Here is a 19,214-nt window from a genome sequence, read left to right as displayed (position 1 = left end):
TAATAAACACCTGATCATTTCTCTTTACTTGTCTGGCTGTTATGACTCAGTTAAAGTAGCCCAAACAAACTCTAATATTAATAAGGCAAGGGTCAAGAGCCCAACTAAAACAAACTCATCTCCACGATGGTGGCTTAAAAATTGTGATTTTTCTCCTTTGGTGATTCTGCTTGTTCGTCTATATCGGATGTCCAGAAGACGTCAAAAAAAGACGTCATAAAAACTTTCATTCTGGCCCCTCAGTGGACGTCTTTTCAACCTGAGACAAGACCTCAAAAAGACGTCTTCTGGACGTAATTTGCTCAGTGGGATGTGGTCAGGAACATTCATAATGAACTGAATGTTTATTCTAATGTGTGCAAGAGTAAAGCCTTTGTATGTGTTTACTTGAATTGAGCCCATCACAAATGAATTTTTGGACAAAACAACAAACTGCATATTAGCACAGGTTTTTGAACTGTATTGCCCACACGGATGAATCATTAATCAGATGATCAATACAAATGTTTTGAAGGACCTCCTTTAGCATGAGAGTCCCTTTAAAAGAGACGGTCCAGTTCATCTCATGACCTGGATGATCGCTCCTCATCATGGCTCTGAATTTCAGCTGCTGTTGGAAAGATCTCCTTCTGCTCTCTTTCCTCCTGATCTGTATTAATGGACAAACATCAACACCGTAAGTTTTTAACAATTTCTGCTGAGGAAGGCAGTGTTTTGCTTTCCAAATGTGATAAAATCATTAGTATACCATTAGTTATTGTGTAAGTCTTGATTATTTCTCCTGTATTTAAATGATCTGTGTCACACAGTAGACATTTTCTCTTTGAATGACAACTTAAGGCATGTATAATATTTTTAAGGGCAATATTGTTCTGAATAAACATAAAAAGCTATAAATCAAGTTGCTCTTGTATTCACACTTCTTAAGGTATATAATTGATCAAAAGCAAATTAACAGAATTGATTTTCACTCCCAGTTTATTTTTATTTTTTTTATGTTTCTTGTTTTATCTAACTACTCTGGCAATATTGTATGATCATTGTCTCTGGACAGATCTTTCATGGTGACGTTTCCTGCAGTGATCGAGTCGGGATCTGAGGCCAAACTCTGTGCAAGTTTTCTCAATCCCAATGAAAGCCTTGTCATGAACATTCATCTGGTTCATGGTGACCAGAGCACTTTACTGCTGCAGGAGAAAGCTGAGGAAGAGTTTCATCGCTGCTTTAACTTCAAGGTCTGCCATTAGCACATTATTATGAACATATAATTAAATTTACATCATAATGCATCTAATGTTTGTGAAGGCAGGTTGTGAAAACATATTATTTCTCATCAGGCTCCTCTGGTCGAAGCAGAATCAGTGCAGAAAATGAAGGTCGAACTTCAGGGAGAGACTTTCAAGATGACTGAAGAGAGAAAAGTCATGTTCAAACCTTACCATCCTCTGACCTTTATCCAGACTGATAAACCCATCTATCTTCCAGGACAGACAGGTGAGCTGTGAATGTTTCAGTAAATAATGCTGGTGTCACTGACATCTAAACCCTGATCACAGCTGTTGTAGATAATATACATAAATTAAAGCACATTATGATAATGCAATGAGCTGATGGTAAAAGGGTATGAAGTAAACAATTCAATGGATTTACAAACTTGTAAATAGAAAAGAGGAGCAGAAGAAAAGATAAGGAAAGCAGATAAGGATGAGGAGCTTTGGAAACTCAAGAATGGTTATCTAGTAGTGTGTGTTTGAGCTATGTATAATTACAAATAACTGATGAAGTGAATCTCATGATATCAGTATCCGTATGATTTTATTTTATATGAAATCTATGGATACTACAGATCAGGGGTGTCTAACTCAGTTCCTGGACAGTGTTGTGAAGAAAATTAATCTCTTTCTTGCAAATAAAGTTCAAGAGGAAGAGTTCCAGAAGTCAAAATTAGACTTTATTGAACAAAGCAACAGAGCTGAGATGCCTGTAGGACATCTGAGTGTGTCTCTGGCCAGAGAGCCATTCTTATACATTTTTTATCTGTTATTTTGCAATACTCATGTAGTGATTTTTACTTTGTCCATCCAAGGAGGTGAAGTAAAATAGGGATTGGTACTCACGTCACCGCTGACGTTGTGATTTTTGGATCACACGTCTCTTAAGGTGTGGTTATGAGTACATCAGATGACCACTTCCCCCCCTTTTCCTGGTTCAGGGCACCAGTCAAGGTCTTTTACCTTGGCAGTATGAGAACACCCTCAACAGGGGCTTTTCATTCATTTAGAATTAATGTAAAGTGATCAGCTGATTTATCTGAAAGATTGGTGATATTGCTAACTTGTAGAGCCTTTTCTGTATTATCAGCACAAGGAAGACACAAGTGTTATAAAATAAATTTTATTAACAAAAAGATAAACAAAAATAACTAACACAACTACTAAATGAATACCATGAATGATAAAGGAATAAAGTGCATAAGATACATAGAATACAAGTGATTAAGTTGGGTGTGGCTATGGAAGAGTTACGTTATCTTATGGAAAGATAAACTGTTTCTCTGAAAATAATAAGGTAGAGAAATTTATTATGCACCAAACAAATAAACAAGAGATTATTTGTTATTAACTAACATCAGCTATATTACATCTAATGGGAATTAGGAAATTATATAATATACAACAATGCCAAGGTCTCTGGAAAGAGGTTTGGTTAAGTGATATTTACGTTCCACGTGGTTGAATCCGATGACGGTGACGTCTTCCACTGGTTGTGCTGGGTGACAATGCAGTGTGGAGAGGAGCCAGGATCTGTTTCAACAGTCTTGAACACCAAGCTCTGTGGGATGCTGATCTCCTGGAGCACCAAAGGGTCCTAAAATTTTGAACATGCAGATGATCAGAAACAAGTCTTTATGAATCCAACTTACAAAAATATTCTGTTTCACCTGTCTGAATCTTACATGTGTGTTCAAGCATCCTTTCTAATTTGTGGTAACACTTTATACGGTTCATTTATGAACTAACCATCAGTAATACCTTTGTTACTGTATTTGTTAATCTTTATTAATGTTAATAAAAATACAGCCGTTCAGAGACGTTACTTCACAGTGCATTAATTAATGTTAACAAATACAACTCTTGATTTTAACCCTTTGATGCATAACATGGGTCAAAAATGACCCGGCTGAGTTTTTATTTTCTATATCTTTGCAAGAAATTAATTTCATCATTCAGTATTCCAGGTATTCCTCAGTTAACTTGTTCCTCATTTTCATTTTTTCTTTCTTACTTTTTTAATAAAAATCATTTTTGTATCACTACCCTTCTAATGCGCAACATGGGTCAAAAATGAATGTATTTTGAAGAATGTATTTTGTCATTTATTTATTCCAGGTATTCCTTAAATATCTTGTTTTTGATTTTCTACAAATAATTATGTTTATTTTTTCTTTCTTACTTTATAAACAAACACAGTTTCTACATCAATTTTACACACATGGGTCAAAAATGACCCATATAGAAATCTTTAAAATTTGCAAATTTTTGCATGTAGGAACATATTTACTGCAGACAACTGTTCATCTGCCACACATTTCACATCTTAACAAGGCTACTTTTGTATATTTGATGGATGTAAGTCGTACTATATTTAATATATTAGGCTATATATTTCATAATTTAATTTTTTTTTTGTCATAAATCAATGCAACTGGTCACCCTTTAAGTCTGTCAGTGTTCCTGAAAAGTAACAGTTTTGGACATATACAACATGGGTCTAAAGTGACCTGAATGAGTTATTACTTTCTATATCGCATATATTACAATAAATTAATTTTATCATTCATTATTCCATCTATTACTCAATAAACAAATCCTTATTTTAATTTTTCCTTTCTTTTTGAATGAATTTTTTTGAATGTGTGTGTCATTACCATTCTAAAGGCCAATGTATACTTCACTTTTTATGCGTACGTGAGGGTCAGCATACAGATTTTTGTAACTTTTTAATATTTCCGCTGGATTTCTGTAACTGTGTATGTGCAACCTGCACATACACATTTAAATTGCGTTTGTGCGCAAAGTAAACTTTCAGCTTTTTTTTACAGTGATGTCATCATCCACCTCAGTTCTGTTGAGGACCAGCCGCTAACGCTCTAGATAAAGAAAATCAAAAGCACTGTTGATCGACACACTTATTATATATTTTCACTGTTGGACAGAAACCTTGTTCAAAACTGTTACTTTTCAGGAACACTGAGAGATGTAAAAAGTGACCAGTAGCATTGGTTTATGACAAAAAATACAAATTATGAAATATAATATATAGCCTATTATATGAAATATAATATGACTTTCATCCATCAAATATACAAAAGCAGCCATGTTGAGGGGTGAAATGTGTGGTGGATGAATAGTTGTATGCAGTAAATATGTTCCTACTTGTGAAAATTTGCAAAGGTTTCTATATGGGTCATTTTTGACCCATGTGTGTAAAATTGATGTAGAAATACAAAAGCTGAGTTTGTTTATATAAAAAAAGAAAAAATAAACACAATGATTTGTTAAAATCAAAAACAAGATATTTAAGGAATACCTGGAATAAATAAATGATAAAATACATTTCTTTCAAAGATTCAGCGAAGAAACACTCAGTCAAGTCAAGTCAAGTCAAATTTATTTATATAGCGCTTTTACAATTGGTAATTGTTTCAAAGCAGCTTTACATATTAGAAGCACAGAAAAAAAGGGAAGTGGTTAAAACTGTACAAACAAGCGTGGTAATATGTAACATATACAAGATGGTGCTACATTAAGCCAATGTCGGCTGACTTCCAGGGGTGGAAAAAACCCCCTAGGAGAAAAACCCAGCGTGCTAGCACTGGGAAATAAGTCCTAGGAGGGAAAAAACCCCTTGGAAGATATATATATGTAAATGTATATGGAGATCAAAATCTGAATTGTACATTTTTATTATAGAGATTAAAAATCGATTATATATAAATATATGTAAGCGGATACGGGGATCCTGGGCTACGTTGTAGTCAGGTCCAGACGCAGGTTCTCCATCTGACCTGGATACGGCCTGGATCCAGCACCCGGCAAACCTCAGGATAAGCAGAGAGACAGATATTAGCGTAGATGCCATTCTTGTTCTGATGTACAGGTATATCTAGTGTTATAGGAAATGTTCTCGGTTCCGGCCGACCTAATTATTGCAGCGTAACAATCCTTTAACGGATTTGAAAAATGTTAATGTATTGATAATGTGTTATGTGTATGCAAGAGCAAAGAGATGTGTTTTTAGTCTAGATTTAAACTGACAGAGTGTGTCTGCTTCCCGAACAATGCTAGGAAGATTGTTCCAGAGTTTAGGTGCTAAATAGGAAAATGATCTGCCGCCTTCAGTTGATTTTGATATTCTGGGTATTATCAACTGGCCTAAATTCTGAGATCGCAATAAACGTGAAGGACTATAATGCATTAAGAGCTCACTTAGGTACTGGGGAGCTAAACCATTTAGAGCTTTATAAGTAAGTAGCAAGATTTTAAAATCTATACGATGTTTAATAGGGAGCCAATGTAATGTTGACAGAACTGGGCTAATATGGTCATACTTTCTGGTTCTAGTAAGAACTCTAGCTGCCGCATTTTGAACCAACTGTAGTTTGTTTAAAAGCCGAGCAGAACAACCACCCAGTAGAGCATTACAATAATCTAGTCTTGAGGTCATGAATGCATGAACCAACTGTTCCGCATTTGTCATTGAGAGCATATGTCGTAATTTAGATATATTTTTTAGATGGAAGAAGGCGGTTTTACAGATACTAGAAACATGACTTTCAAATGAAAGATTGGTATCAAAGAGCACACCCAGGTTCCTAACTGAGGACGAAGGTTTAATGGAGCACCCGTCAAGTGTTAGAGAGTATTCAAGGTTTTTTCGTGAGGAATTTTTTGGTCCAAAGATTAGGAAATCAGTTTTTTCTGAATTTAATAATAAGAAATTTCTTGTCATCCAGTTTTTAATGTCAGCTATGCATTCTGTTAGTTTTGTGAATTTGTAGGTTTCGTCAGGGCGCGAGGAAATATAGAGCTGAGTATCGTCAGCGTAGCAGTGAAAACTAACACCATGCTTCCTAATTATCTCTCCTAAGGGCAGCATGTACAGAGTGAAAAGCAACGGTCCTAATACTGAGCCTTGTGGTACCCCATATTTAACCTGTGATCGATACGACATCTCTTCATTAACTACCACAGACTGATAACGGTCAGATAAGTATGATTTGAACCATGCCAAAGCAATTCCACTAATGCCAATATAGTTTTCAAGTCTTTTTAAAAGAATGTTATGATCGATAGTGTCAAAAGCAGCACTGAGATCTAATAACACTAATAGAGAAATACAGCCACGATCGGATGATAGGAGTAGATCGCTTGTAACTCTAACGAGAGCAGTCTCAGTACTATGGTATGGTCTAAATCCTGACTGGAAATCCTCACAGATTCCATTTCTTTCTAAAAAGGAACACAGTTGTGTTGAAACTGCCTTTTCTAGTATCTTTGACAGAAAAGGTAGATTCGAGATTGGCCTGTAATTTACTATATCTCTCGGATCTAGTTGAGGTTTTTTAATAAGAGGTTTGATAATAGCCTGCTTAAAGGTTTTTGGCACGTGTCCTAGTGTTAAAGATGAATTAATTATATCAAGAAGTGGACCTACGACCTCTGGAAGCATTTCTTTCAGTAGTTTAGTCGGCATTGGGTCTAACATACATGTCGTTGATTTTGATGATTTGATAAGTTTAGATAATTCTTCCTCTCCTATAGCGGCGAATGATTCTAGTTTTACCTCAGGGACACTACAGTGCACTGTCTGAAGAGAAACTGTAGACGGTTGCATGTTTATAATTTTCTCTCTAATATTATCAATCTTGCAAGTAAAGAAGTTCATAAAGTCATTACTGCTGTGCTCTATGGAAACGTCAGCAGTTGAATCTCTGTTTCTAGTTAATTTAGCCACTGTGTCAAATAAATACCTAGGATTATGTTTGTTTTCTATTAAGAGATTTGAAAAATAAGTAGATCTAGCATTTCTTATGGCTGTTCTGTACTCAATCATTTTTTCTTTCCACGAAAGGCGAAAAACTTCTAGTTTTGTTTTCTTCCAACTACGTTCAGCTTTTCTAACAGCTCGTTTTAGAGCCCGAGTGTGCTCATCATACCACGGCGTTGGATTAGTTTCCTTAATCTTCTTTAGACGTAAAGGAGCGACTGCATCTAATGTGCTGGAAAAGAGAGAGCCAATAGTTTCTGTTGCAGCATCGAGTTCTTCTATGTTGTCAGGTATACTAAGGCGATGAAACTGCTCGGGGAGATTATTTATAAAGCAATCTTTAGTGGCAGACGTGATTTTTCTACAATATTTATGGCTGGGTGGTGGTTTTGTAGCCTTGGCTAATTGTATTATACACGAGACTAAATAATGATCTGATATATCATCGCTCTGCTGTAGAATTTTAACAGCATCAATATCTATTCCATGCGACAGTATTAGATCTAGGGTATGATTACGACAATGAGTGGGTCCTGACACGTGTTGTTTAACTCCAATAGAGTTTAAAATATCTGCAAATGCCAATCCAAATGCGTCTTTATTATTATCTACATGGATATTAAAATCACCAACAACAAGGACTTTATCCGCAGCCAGTACTAACTCTGATAGAAACTCAGCAAATTCTTTGATAAAGTCAGTATTCAGTCATGACTGAAATACCATAGGAAATGAATACGGGTCATTTTTGACCCATGTGTGTAAAATTGATGTAGACAAAAAAAAAAAAAAAAAACTGTGTTTGTTTATAAAGAAAGAAAGAAAAAATGAACATAATGATTTTTGTCAATCCAAAACAAGATATTTAAGGAATACCTGGAATAAATAAATGACAAAATAAATTTCTTTCAAAGATTCAGCAAATAAACACTCAGTCTTGACTAAAATACCATAGGAAATGAATACGGGTCATTTTTGACCCATGTGTGTAAAATTGATGTAGACAAAAAAAAACTGTGTTTGTTTATAAAGTAAGAAAGAAAAAATGAACATAATGATTTTTGTCAATCAAAAACAAGATATTTAAGGAATACCTGGAATAAATGAATGATAAAATACATTTCTTTTAAAGATTCAGCAAAGAAACACTCAACCATTATTGAAATTACATAGGAAATGAATACGGGTCATTTTTGACCCAAGTTATGCATTAGAAGGGGTTTTCATAGCTTGTGCATCAAAGGGTTAATAATGTATATGTTGAAATTAACATTAACAAAGATTATAAATGCTGTAGAAATGCAGTTCATTATTAGTTCATGTTAATGTAGTTAACTAATGTTAACTAATGAACCTTATTGTAAAGTGTTAGCGAATTTGTTGAGATTAACAGTTTTTTAAATTAATTTTACACAAGAAGGACTGAGTCGAGTATTGTGCATTTTTCCCTTACTACTATTTTTTAATAGTTGTTTAATTATTTTAATGGAACCGAAACCGGAACCGGAATCGTTAGGCAGAACCGGAATCGGAACCAGAACCGGAAAAATTCTCAAGATTCCCAACCCTACAGATGAGGCCCTGGCATAGGTGCAGAAGGTCCTTAACAATCTGGAACACGCAGGCGAAGGTACCTTGGATTGAAGGTTTGCTCTCCTGAGCTTAACCTTGTTGCAGATGTCGTTACTGTCTCGCTGGACGGAAACTCTGAACGTAGTGTTTGTTGATGTCTCTTTCCTCACAAGCGGGAGGCTTAGAACGTGGTCGTCTCTGTTGCTGCCTCACAAGCTGTAGACTCAGATCATGGGATTTGTCGTTGTCTCTCTGGATGGACCAGAGGTATCTCTGGATGGACCAAAGTGTGGCCCACCCTTCTTTCCCCTGTGGAACTCATTTGCATAAAGCACAAAGTGGGAAATCTTTACAGTGTCTTTAAAGTTTACCAATGCATTTCTCACTTTCCACTTTCCATACCTTTGGCAATATTCTAAACAAATAGAGACTAAACATGATGGAAAAAGATTGGACTGCCATTCAATTGTACATTAACAGCTGAATTTGCGTCAGATGTTGCACTACAAATAGCTGTCACTGAGAATACTTATTTCTGTGAATAAGTATCAAATGGATGTGTAGTTGCATCAGTTCTAAGGTTTTCAAACATAGTTTTGAATGGATCTTTGTGATCTCTCTTTGTTTCACCCATTGCTGCTAAGGTCCCAAGGAATTTTTATGGTGGTCTGTGGCCAACCTTAGTAAGTAGTCTCTAGATGGGTGTAGGGCAGAAACTCCATGTGGACCAATGCGAAGTCCTGTCCTTCTCAGGCTTGGTACAAGAGGTCGTCTTCTTGCCCTCTAAGAGGTGTCTGGATGTTGTCCTTACAACTTTATCTGATGGCGATGGACAGTTTTTTTTGTGTTAGTCCACCAAGATCCAATCAAAATGTAGCAAACACTGTACCATAAACTGGGCCCTGGAATGTGCTGTTCACTACACTCAGCAACTTAAAAGTTCACCACATCTGTTCAAAACAATCATATGTTTATTTTCTCACCCGTCTTTTTAATTGTGGCAGTCTGCTATACGCTGGTCAACCCTTTATCATAGGCTAAATGTAACATCTTCAAAGGACTCCTGGCTCCTTCCCAGAGGATGGGAGCCTCCACATGGCATCTTCACTTATTTTCATGATAATTTTATTCTTACAACCACCTGCAGTGCCCTGATAATGCCCCTAACTTGGCAAAAAATTCAGTGGGTACCACAACTTTCTCCAATGCTCCTGACCTTGTGACAGCAGAATACAGTCATCAACCCTGTATTTGATCCTTAATACGGTTACGTTCACACACAGTGCGGTCATTTACAGGAATTAAATACTGACTGTAAGTGTTGTCCCTTACATAAGAGCTGAAGACGTCAAAAGTGAATATTTTTTTATAATACACATTTATATTTTACAGTGAACTTCAGAGTTGTTACCATGGATACAAACTTCACACCTCTTGATCAGCAGGTCTGATGTGTTTATCTTGCATCTTTATCGCTCTTGTTTCCTTGCATTGTTAAATACACATTTCATAAATAAATGTGGCTTTTAATCTTTAATTAATATTTGCTCTTTTACAGTATAGTTCAGTGATTCTTGAGGTAAGAACACAAAACCTTCTGTACAGTCACAACTAACATACCTTTTAAATCTTATTATCACTATAGAAATTCTGTTATATTTTGCAATTATTGTATTTTCAGAAGGCTAATTAAACATTTCTTCATTGATAGTCAGGTTATGTGTAGCTGAACTAAATATCTGCACTGTGTCTTTGGTTTTAAACAGGACAGTCAAGGTAACCGGATTGGTCAATGGACAAATGTTTCTTCAACAAGATGGATTTTGCAGCGTTCTTATGAATTAAACCCAGAGGCCCGTCAAGGCATGTACAAACTGAAGGCTTTTATTAGTGACAGGATGATCTCACATCATTTTGAGGTGAAAAAATATGGTAAGTCATAAAAACAAACGATTGCAGTGTTGCATGGGAAGAATTTCAATTATATTTTTGTATATTAAAATCTAATTTGACTACTAATAATTCTAATTTCTGACTTCTAGTTTTGCCTAAGTTTGAAGTTACTGTAAAAAGCCCCAAAAAAGTCAGCTTTGAAGAAGAGGAACTGATAATTGAGGTTTGCGGAAAGTGAGTGTTTTATTTTATTTCCTGCATTAAGAGAGCAGTGTGTTTTTTCATTCTTGGCACCATTAAGTTACTTTAATTTAATTGTTTTGCTTCTTCTTCTTCTTCTTCTTTTTTTAACTCTGGGGTCAGTTAATTACTGTAACCCTCTTCCTAATATAGTTGCTGAATTGAACACTGGGCTGTAGATCATTTGCTTGAACCTTTTTCACAGATACACTTACGGACAGCCTGTACCTGGTAAATCATGGGTGAAAGTGTGTCGTAAAAATTTGTCCTATCAAAGCCATCACACCAATCCAGTGTGTTTAGAGGAAACCATTGAGGTGTGTGAGTTGAAACACAGAACAAGTAATGGCACATTATCTTTCCTCCATTTATCCAGTTAAACCACTCTTTAGTTAATATGCTATGTTTGTGTTCATTCATTATAATTAGATAAAAAAGACAGGCTGTGCCGTCCATACCTTAAATGCATCAGTCTTTCTGAACGCCACACTAAAGAACAGGCTTCAGAATTCTCTTGCTGTTGAGGCAATGGTTACAGAAGAAGGAACAGGTGAGCTGTTGGATTTGATCTGATCCACGTTACATACATTTCTTGAGTTTCTCATTTTTGATGTTTTACTTTTATTTGAATAAATATTTATTTTGGTGTTTTTACTATTTACAGAGATCACCATGACCAAATCTGAATCTGTATTTCTCACTTATGAAATTGGTAAAGTCACATTTACTGACCTGCCCAAAACATATGAACATGGATCAGTTATAGAAGGAAAAGTGAGTCTAAAATCAGTTTGTCTCTGTTTAACACCATTGATATGTACAGAATTATTTCTTATTTTATTCTTTCAAAATCATATTTTCAACAGATCAAACTCTCAAATTTCAAAGGCGCACCGATTCAAAACAAAGAGGTTTATCTTATGGAGGGTCACACTTGGTCCCCAAAACTGCTCCTAAATCTCACTACAGACAGCGATGGACTGGCCATCTTCTCTCTTACTACGTCCAGTCATCCTAAAAGTGATATTAATCTGATTGTAAGAGAGTTTGTATTCACTTAGTTTACTTTTGTGTTCCCTGAAGAGTTCAATTGCATGAGTTATTTTTGATTCTTTGTTCATTGTCAGGCAAGTGTCTATCCTGGGGTCCGTTATGGCTACAACACACCTTACATCTCTGCGGATGAAAAAACAGTTCAGCTCCTCCGGCCTGCCGCTCCATACAATCCAACACTAAGTGAACTGATTATAGAGAATACTGAGCAACCATTAAAGTGTGACTCTGAGTTTACAGCCACCATCAAGTATTATTTTGTTGGAGAGACAATTGAAGACTTCAAAACGGACATTGTCTATATGGTGAGAACATGTGCAGTATGTACATTATTACACAGATGTTTTTGTTTAAAAGTGTTCATTGGCAGCATTAGTCAGTTTGTTATCAGAGTGTCATCTGTCTGTTTCAGGTCCTGTCCAGAGGAGTGATCGTTCATCATGGATATGAGAAGGTTGAAGTGAAATCTTCTAATGGAGTAGCAAGAGGCACAATGTCATTCAAACTGTCTATTAGTGCAGATCTGGCTCCAGTAGTGCACATTCTGGTGTACTGTGTTCTGCCCAGTGAAAATGTTGTTGCTAGTAGCAAAAATTTCAACATTGAAAAGTGTTTCAAAAACAAGGTATGTATTGTAGCTTTAGAAATGAGCCTTTTTAAACTGTATTACTGACTCAAATCTAAAATAAACCCTATTGACTGTATGTCACAGGTGTCTCTGCAGTTTTCTCCTGCTAAAGCAGTTCCTGGTGAGAAAAACACTCTCCATCTCTCAGCTCAGCCTGGTTCACTGTGCGGCCTCAGTGCTGTAGATCAGAGCGTCCTGATCCTGAAGTCAGGAGAACGCCTGGATACTGACAAGGTGTGTAGATGCTTTAAGATTTAATATTGATTAAATGTGTCTTCATAGTGGGAATCTACAGTATGAATGAATCAAGTCATAACAGTTTTTCGTGATTACTGCTATGATCCATCACTGTTTAAACTGACATCCCGATCTCAGGAGATTTAACAATAATCTTTATTCTTTCACACCAAAATTGATTTAAAGTTTTACAAAATACATGGATTATTTAGTGTTGAATTATTTAGAAATCATACTGATAGTGTGTGAACATGTCACAGATCTTCAACCTGCTGCCAGTGAAATCGGGGTCAGATTATCCTTATAATGTTGAAGATGAGCAGAAGTGTCTGCATGTGAGACCCCCTCGAGCTGTGCCGACAGACAACACCTATGAATCCTTAAAGGTAACAGATGGATTATATGTGTGGCAGTGCAGTAGATAATGATTGGGAGAGTATATACTGCACATGCACAAGTAAATGCATTAAAAAGCCCACTTGATTATACTGACAATTACTTTTGTTGTTTATCTTTTCCATTTAACAGAGAGTGGGATTGAAGATGGCAACAAATTTGGTTGTGCGAGTCCCTCGGTGTCTGTCTTACAGAGGCTTGACGTATCACCGTCACCGATACCATGGTGAAGGTACATGTACTGTTATTACAATCCAAGCTATAATGTTTAAATATGTAGGTGCTTATAACGTTTTAAAAAATAAAACAATTCCACAATTGTAGTGATGTAGTATGAAAATAAGTTTTTTTTGAGGGGTTATTAGTTCAATTTGAATCAGTGTTATTATTGGTAAAAACTTAACTTTTGTAAAATGTGATGCATTAACTTTGGCAGCTGTAACGTAACTGCTCTGAGACTCGAGGATCCAAATGCAGGTTTATTGAGGGAAAATCCACAATCGTAATCCAACGTACAGGCAACAGGTCAAAAGCACAGAAAGGCAGTCCAAAAAAACAAAAAATCAGAAACACACAGGCAAAAAAGGAAAATCCAAGAACAGGTTAAGATCAAGAAACTATATACAGATGACAGGAAGAATGCTCAGACTTGCAGCTGTTACACTAAACAATACTTCAGTGGGAATGACTGCGAGAACCAGGCTTATATAGGCAGGATGAACCAGGCTGATGAGCTTAACAAGGTAATGAGGTAACAAGTTACCAGGGGGTGTGGTCCAATCAGTGCAAATGATGTACAAAATACACATAGCCTACTCATCTTTGCATAAATATGCAACACTTTATATTTTACTACCAAATTTTATGTAATATATAATTAATTTAACTTACAGTCAAATGTTTTCCTTCACATCTCACAATTTCAGGGCATGTGAGTTTACGCTTAGCCTTGAATACCCCTCTGAGGCGCTGTTTAAGATGGTTTAGAGTGCATTAAGGGCACTGCACTTGGACATTTTTAAGACATGGGACAGTCTTGCACACTTACTTCCTGTTTCTCTCAAGTAGCCAAGACTGCAAGTGTGGGTATTTGGACAAGGCAAGTGGAGACACAGGGAACACAGGCAGGGATCATGACAGCAGACATATAATACAACAACTAAAATAAAAACTAAATTGAAACTAGAAATCTCTGACAACACTAAATAAATCTGCATATGAAAATAAAATAATGTGTATTAAAATGATGATTTGCCTTCCATTTGCTGTTCATTTATATTTATATATAGAATTGGTTATTTTTGATGTGTTGTTCACATATATATCACTAAAAACTACAAAATATCACTTTTCTTCAGCTGGTGTTCCAATGAGAGTGATGCTTTTAGAAGGGGCTAATTCAGGTGCAGAAAATACAGATTCTCCAGCAATGACTATTCGGACCGTCTTTCCAGAAACATGGATCTGGGAACTTGCTGAAGTGGGGTATGTGAAGCATAATCAAAACATTTAACATCATATTTTTCTTATATACTTATATTATCTTATATACATATACTTATCTTTAATAAATCATCTCCCCTCACACTTACAAAAAAAAGAAAATACCTTGCTTGCTTTGCAGATTCTGAATCCATTTTTTTTCTTTTCATCTCTGTGCTGAATGTTGTTATTTATTACAGAAAAAATGCCTGAGTCAGAATCAGATATACATATTGTTGTAATTCCTCCACAGGGACTCTGGATCAGCTCAGGTTCCTGTCACGGTTCCTGACACCATCACCTCATGGGAGACGGAGGCCTTCTGTCTGTCCTCTGAAGGTCTGGGTCTGGCTCCTCCTGCTCAGCTGACAGTTTTCCAGCCCTTCTTCCTGGAGCTCTCTCTGCCTTACTCCATCATCCGTGGGGAGATCTTTGAGCTGAAGGCCACTGTCTTTAACTATCTGTCCAAGTGCATCATGGTGAGATTTCACACTCAGTCTGATCAAATCATATCAAATATGCCACTAATCATGTGTGGTTGATTGACAGGTTAAAGTGACTCCAGCTCCTTCCTCAGACTACACTCTCAAAGCCTCCTCTGATGATCAGTATTCATCCTGTCTATGTGCTAATGGAAGAAAAACCTTTAAATGGATCCTCACTCCTTCTGTTCTTGGTGAGTTTTCCAGTCTGAATCATTGTTTCTCAGTGTTTGTGTCTGTTGTATCTTCACGTACATGTCTTGTGTTGTAGGAGTCTTGAATATTACAGTCAGTGCAGAGGCAGAGGCGTCCCAGACTGTGTGTGACAATGAGATTGTGAGCGTCCCAGAGAGAGGACGCATTGACACGGTCACAAGAAGTCTGCTCGTACAGGTCAGCGCACGTCAAACAGATTTCAGACATAATTTATCCATGATCCTAATGCTGCTTATATCAGTATGATGAGTTGATGTGATTGTTTTATGCTGCAGGCTGAAGGAACTGAAAAGACAGAGACTCACAGCTGGTTACTGTGTCCAAATGGTTTGTCCACAGACTATATTTAGCATCATAGTGTTACTCAGCTGATCACTGATGTGTGTTTCTGTCTCTCTGGTTCATAGGTGACAGTCTCTCAGGGGAAGTGGATCTGACTCTTCCTAAAGATGTGATAGAGGGATCAGCCAGATCCACTGTTTCAGTCATTGGTAACATTTACAAATACAAGCAGAAATTAGGAGATTGGGTTTGGATTATAAAATATATTTTAACTTGTGTATGGTTTATAGGAGACATATTGGGTCGGGCACTAAGGAATCTTCACGGATTATTACGGATGCCGTACGGCTGTGGAGAACAAAACATGGCTGTTCTTTCTCCCAATATTTACATTCTGCAGTATCTGGAAAACACGGAGCAGCTCACCTCAGCCATCCGAGAGAGAGCCACCGGCTTCCTGAAGAGCGGTGAGAGACATAAATCATTTCAAGAAAATACTGAGATGTTTAGTAGTTATTCAGACACATTTGGTCAACTCAAATGAACATCTTAATCATTGTCAAACTCAACAGGATACCAGAGACAACTGAACTACAGGCATAACAGTGGAGCATACAGCACATTTGGATATGGAGAAGAGAATACTTGGTAAAACTTTATCAAAGAAAATATTAAAAGTTACTTTACAAAAATAAACCTAGCCAGATTGTGCAAAATATTAGATTTTGGTTTTGGTTACCACTGGAGTTAAAGTACTGCTACAGCTAATGCCATTGTGTATATTACCACACCACCAGGTTGACTGCTTTTGTCCTGAGGTCTTTTGGCAGAGCACAGAAATACATATTTATTGATCCACAAATTATTCAGAGTGCAAAGGAATGGTTAATAAACAGACGGGATTCAGATGGCTATTTTATCCAACAGGGAAGACTGTTCAACAACAGAATGAAGGTATTTCACTTGTTTCTTAAAGTTTGCTGTGACCAGTAGACATCAGGTCTTAGAATAAATTGAATATTTGTCTTTATTTCTGTTTCCCACATATTCCAGGGTGGAGTGAATGATAATGTGACCATGACTGCCTACATTACTGCATCATTGCTTGAACTGGAAACTCCAGTCACTGTAAGTTCATCTACAGGAAACACAATATAAACTCATAGAAAAATGACACTCACAGCGTCCGTTTCTCTGTTTTTGTAACAGGATCCTGTCGTCAGTAAAGGTTTGTCATGCTTGAGGTCCGTCATTGAGGATGTCAAAAACATTTACACCACTGCTCTGCTCACCTACACTTTCAGTCTGGCTAGAGACACGGACACTCGACAGCAGCTTTTCAAGAAACTGGAGGATGTTGCTATTTCAGACGGTAAGAGGTTTGTTTCTGATGACTTTCTGTCATCATTTATGACAGTACTATTGTTTTTTGTCATGCTCATTGAGTTACTCTTGTGTCTTTTGTCATTAAGGGTCTCTTCTCCACTGGTCTCAGTCTGCATCTGCTGATGACTCTGATTCTCTGGCAGTGGAGATCAGCTCATATGTGCTGCTAGCTGTTCTCACTGCAGATTCAGTCACTACAGCTGATCTGGGCTATGCTAACAGGATTGTCAGCTGGCTTGTGAAGCAGCAGAATGCCTATGGAGGATTCTCCTCCACACAGGTTACTCAAACTGCTCTAATAAAACACATTATTGTTGAATGTGCTGGTATGAATGAGTAAAAGTGACATTACTGAACTCATTTATTTCCCAGGACACAGTGGTGGCTCTTCAGGCTCTGTCTTTGTACGCCACCAAAGTGTTCAGCTCTGACGGCTCCAGCACAGTGACTGTACAGTCAGCAGGAGACTCTCACCACTTTGAGGTCAATCAGGACAACAAGTTACTGTACCAGGAGAAGCAGCTGCAGAACGTTCCAGCCAAATACAGCATTGAAGTGAAGGGCTCGACCTGTGTGTCTGTGCAGGTCTGTAGTGTTCAGCTTCATTTACTCACACTCACTTTCTCTCTTGACATTTTATGGTTATTCTGCTTTGAAACGGTTTATTAATTTATTTTTGTTTGTGTTGAATCTCTCAGATGGCTCAGTTCTACAACATTCCCACTCCTGCTGAAGCTAAAACATTGAGCATTGAAGCTAAGATTGAAGGAGATTGCAAGAAATCCTCTGGACAGTATCTATTGTTAAACTTCACTGTGAAGTAAGAACAATAACTTTATGCTATAAGACATGATTTTGGTTATGGCTTTAGTTCAGTCATCATGGACTCTGATGGTTGATATAATATTTTTTTCCAGATATGATGGTCCACAGGCAAGAACTAACATGGTCATTGTGGATATTAAACTCTTGTCAGGATTCACAGCTGATACATCAATGGTGTGTTTGACTATGTGAAGTGATTCATTATTAGATTTACTGTACTGTCGCTGTGAATCTACTGTAAGATGGTGCAGCTATGGCTGATATTGTCCTGCTCACTTCTTGATGAACAGCATGATAGCTTACAGAAAATAGCTCTCCTGTTAGGGATGTGACAAATCATACATTTATTTCTAAAATAAATCACTTTTTCCACAGCTTGAACCTCAAAGCACTTCAAGCGAATCACTTGTGGAACGGGTCGATTCTAAAGATGATCATGTCATCGTGTATTTGAAAGAGGTGGGAGAACAGCAACATTCATATGATAAGATACAGTGATTCATTTACATTTTTTATTTATTCACTGTTTATCCTCCTGCAGGTTCCAAAAAATATTACAGTCAATCTCCAGTTACAATTAAAACAGATTCTTCCAGTGAAGAATCTCAAGCCAGCTGTGATTAAAGTGTATGATTACTACCAAACAAGTAAGATTTGATGTGCCATTTTTCATTGTTTTTATTATGTGATTCAAAAGTATCAGTTGGCATTAAGCTAATTTCTTGGTATCAATATTTCCCTCAGGTGATCTGGTGGAGACTGAGTATTCATCTCACTGTGAATGAAGTGTCGTGCTTCAGTTCTGCAGCTTGGATAAATATGTTTTTATTCAGTGTTTATATGTTTTCCTGGGCAAATGAATTTCCTGATTAGCCTGTTTTATTAAACCCAAACAACCTGAAAACACTTTGGTGAGCTTACTGTGTTTTTGTTCTTGATTTGTAGTTGCATCTGTGACACAGCTACTGAAATGAGAATACGTTTTCAATACATTCTAATGCTGCCAAGAGATGATGCAGTTACAGGAATGCCATTAAGATCCATGTAGAGCAAAGTTTTTCAACCAGGAATCTCTAGAAGTCAGTGAAATTATTGCAGAAATCTGTTAAAAAGGATATATAAAGTCACCATGAAACGGATGCTAAGAAGAAGCATACTTCTTTCTTCTTCTTTTGTTTAATGGCGATTTACATTTATAGTGCACATCACCACCTAAGGGGCAGTTGTGCAACCATTTTTGATGCTAATTATAAATTAAAAAGAAAGACTGACTGAACTAAAAAACAAGTTTGTAAAGATAATATGGCTGTAGACTTACAAGTTAGTTTCTTATGTTTGGCCATTTTGCTTTCACATTTGTTGTAAGGTGAGATGTCTTAAAGATCTGCTGCTAACATCTTGGTGCCAGATACCACAGCACACCTTCAGGGGTCTAATGTAGTCCATCCCTCGATGGGTCAGGGCTGTTTTGG

General features: G+C 36.9%; 1 protein-coding gene across 1 annotated transcript; it reads left to right on the top strand.

Moving 5' to 3' along the window:
* Positions 1-556: 556 nt before the first annotated feature.
* LOC137005427 (alpha-2-macroglobulin-like) lies at positions 557-18,643 on the top strand. Its single transcript, XM_067366321.1, has 34 exons — positions 557-676; positions 1,055-1,235; positions 1,338-1,494; positions 10,015-10,067; positions 10,181-10,201; positions 10,389-10,554; positions 10,665-10,749; positions 10,961-11,072; positions 11,185-11,305; positions 11,420-11,529; positions 11,622-11,792; positions 11,883-12,113; positions 12,221-12,433; positions 12,521-12,670; positions 12,934-13,059; positions 13,202-13,301; positions 14,428-14,554; positions 14,805-15,030; positions 15,101-15,227; positions 15,305-15,426; positions 15,525-15,576; positions 15,657-15,740; positions 15,822-15,998; positions 16,104-16,179; positions 16,329-16,485; positions 16,585-16,659; positions 16,741-16,903; positions 17,004-17,197; positions 17,290-17,502; positions 17,616-17,737; positions 17,835-17,916; positions 18,118-18,201; positions 18,284-18,389; positions 18,487-18,643. The coding sequence occupies exons 1-34, from the start codon at positions 591-593 to the stop codon at positions 18,525-18,527; spliced, it is 4,311 nt and encodes a 1,436-aa protein (XP_067222422.1). The 5' UTR covers positions 557-590; the 3' UTR covers positions 18,528-18,643.
* Positions 18,644-19,214: the final 571 nt, after the last annotated feature.

Source organism: Chanodichthys erythropterus, chromosome 17 (genome assembly GCF_024489055.1).
Source record: "Chanodichthys erythropterus isolate Z2021 chromosome 17, ASM2448905v1, whole genome shotgun sequence".
In the NCBI taxonomy this organism is placed as follows: domain Eukaryota; kingdom Metazoa; phylum Chordata; class Actinopteri; order Cypriniformes; family Xenocyprididae; genus Chanodichthys; species Chanodichthys erythropterus.
Note: the sequence above shows the minus strand (reverse complement) of the source record. Positions and strands in the feature narration are given on the sequence as shown.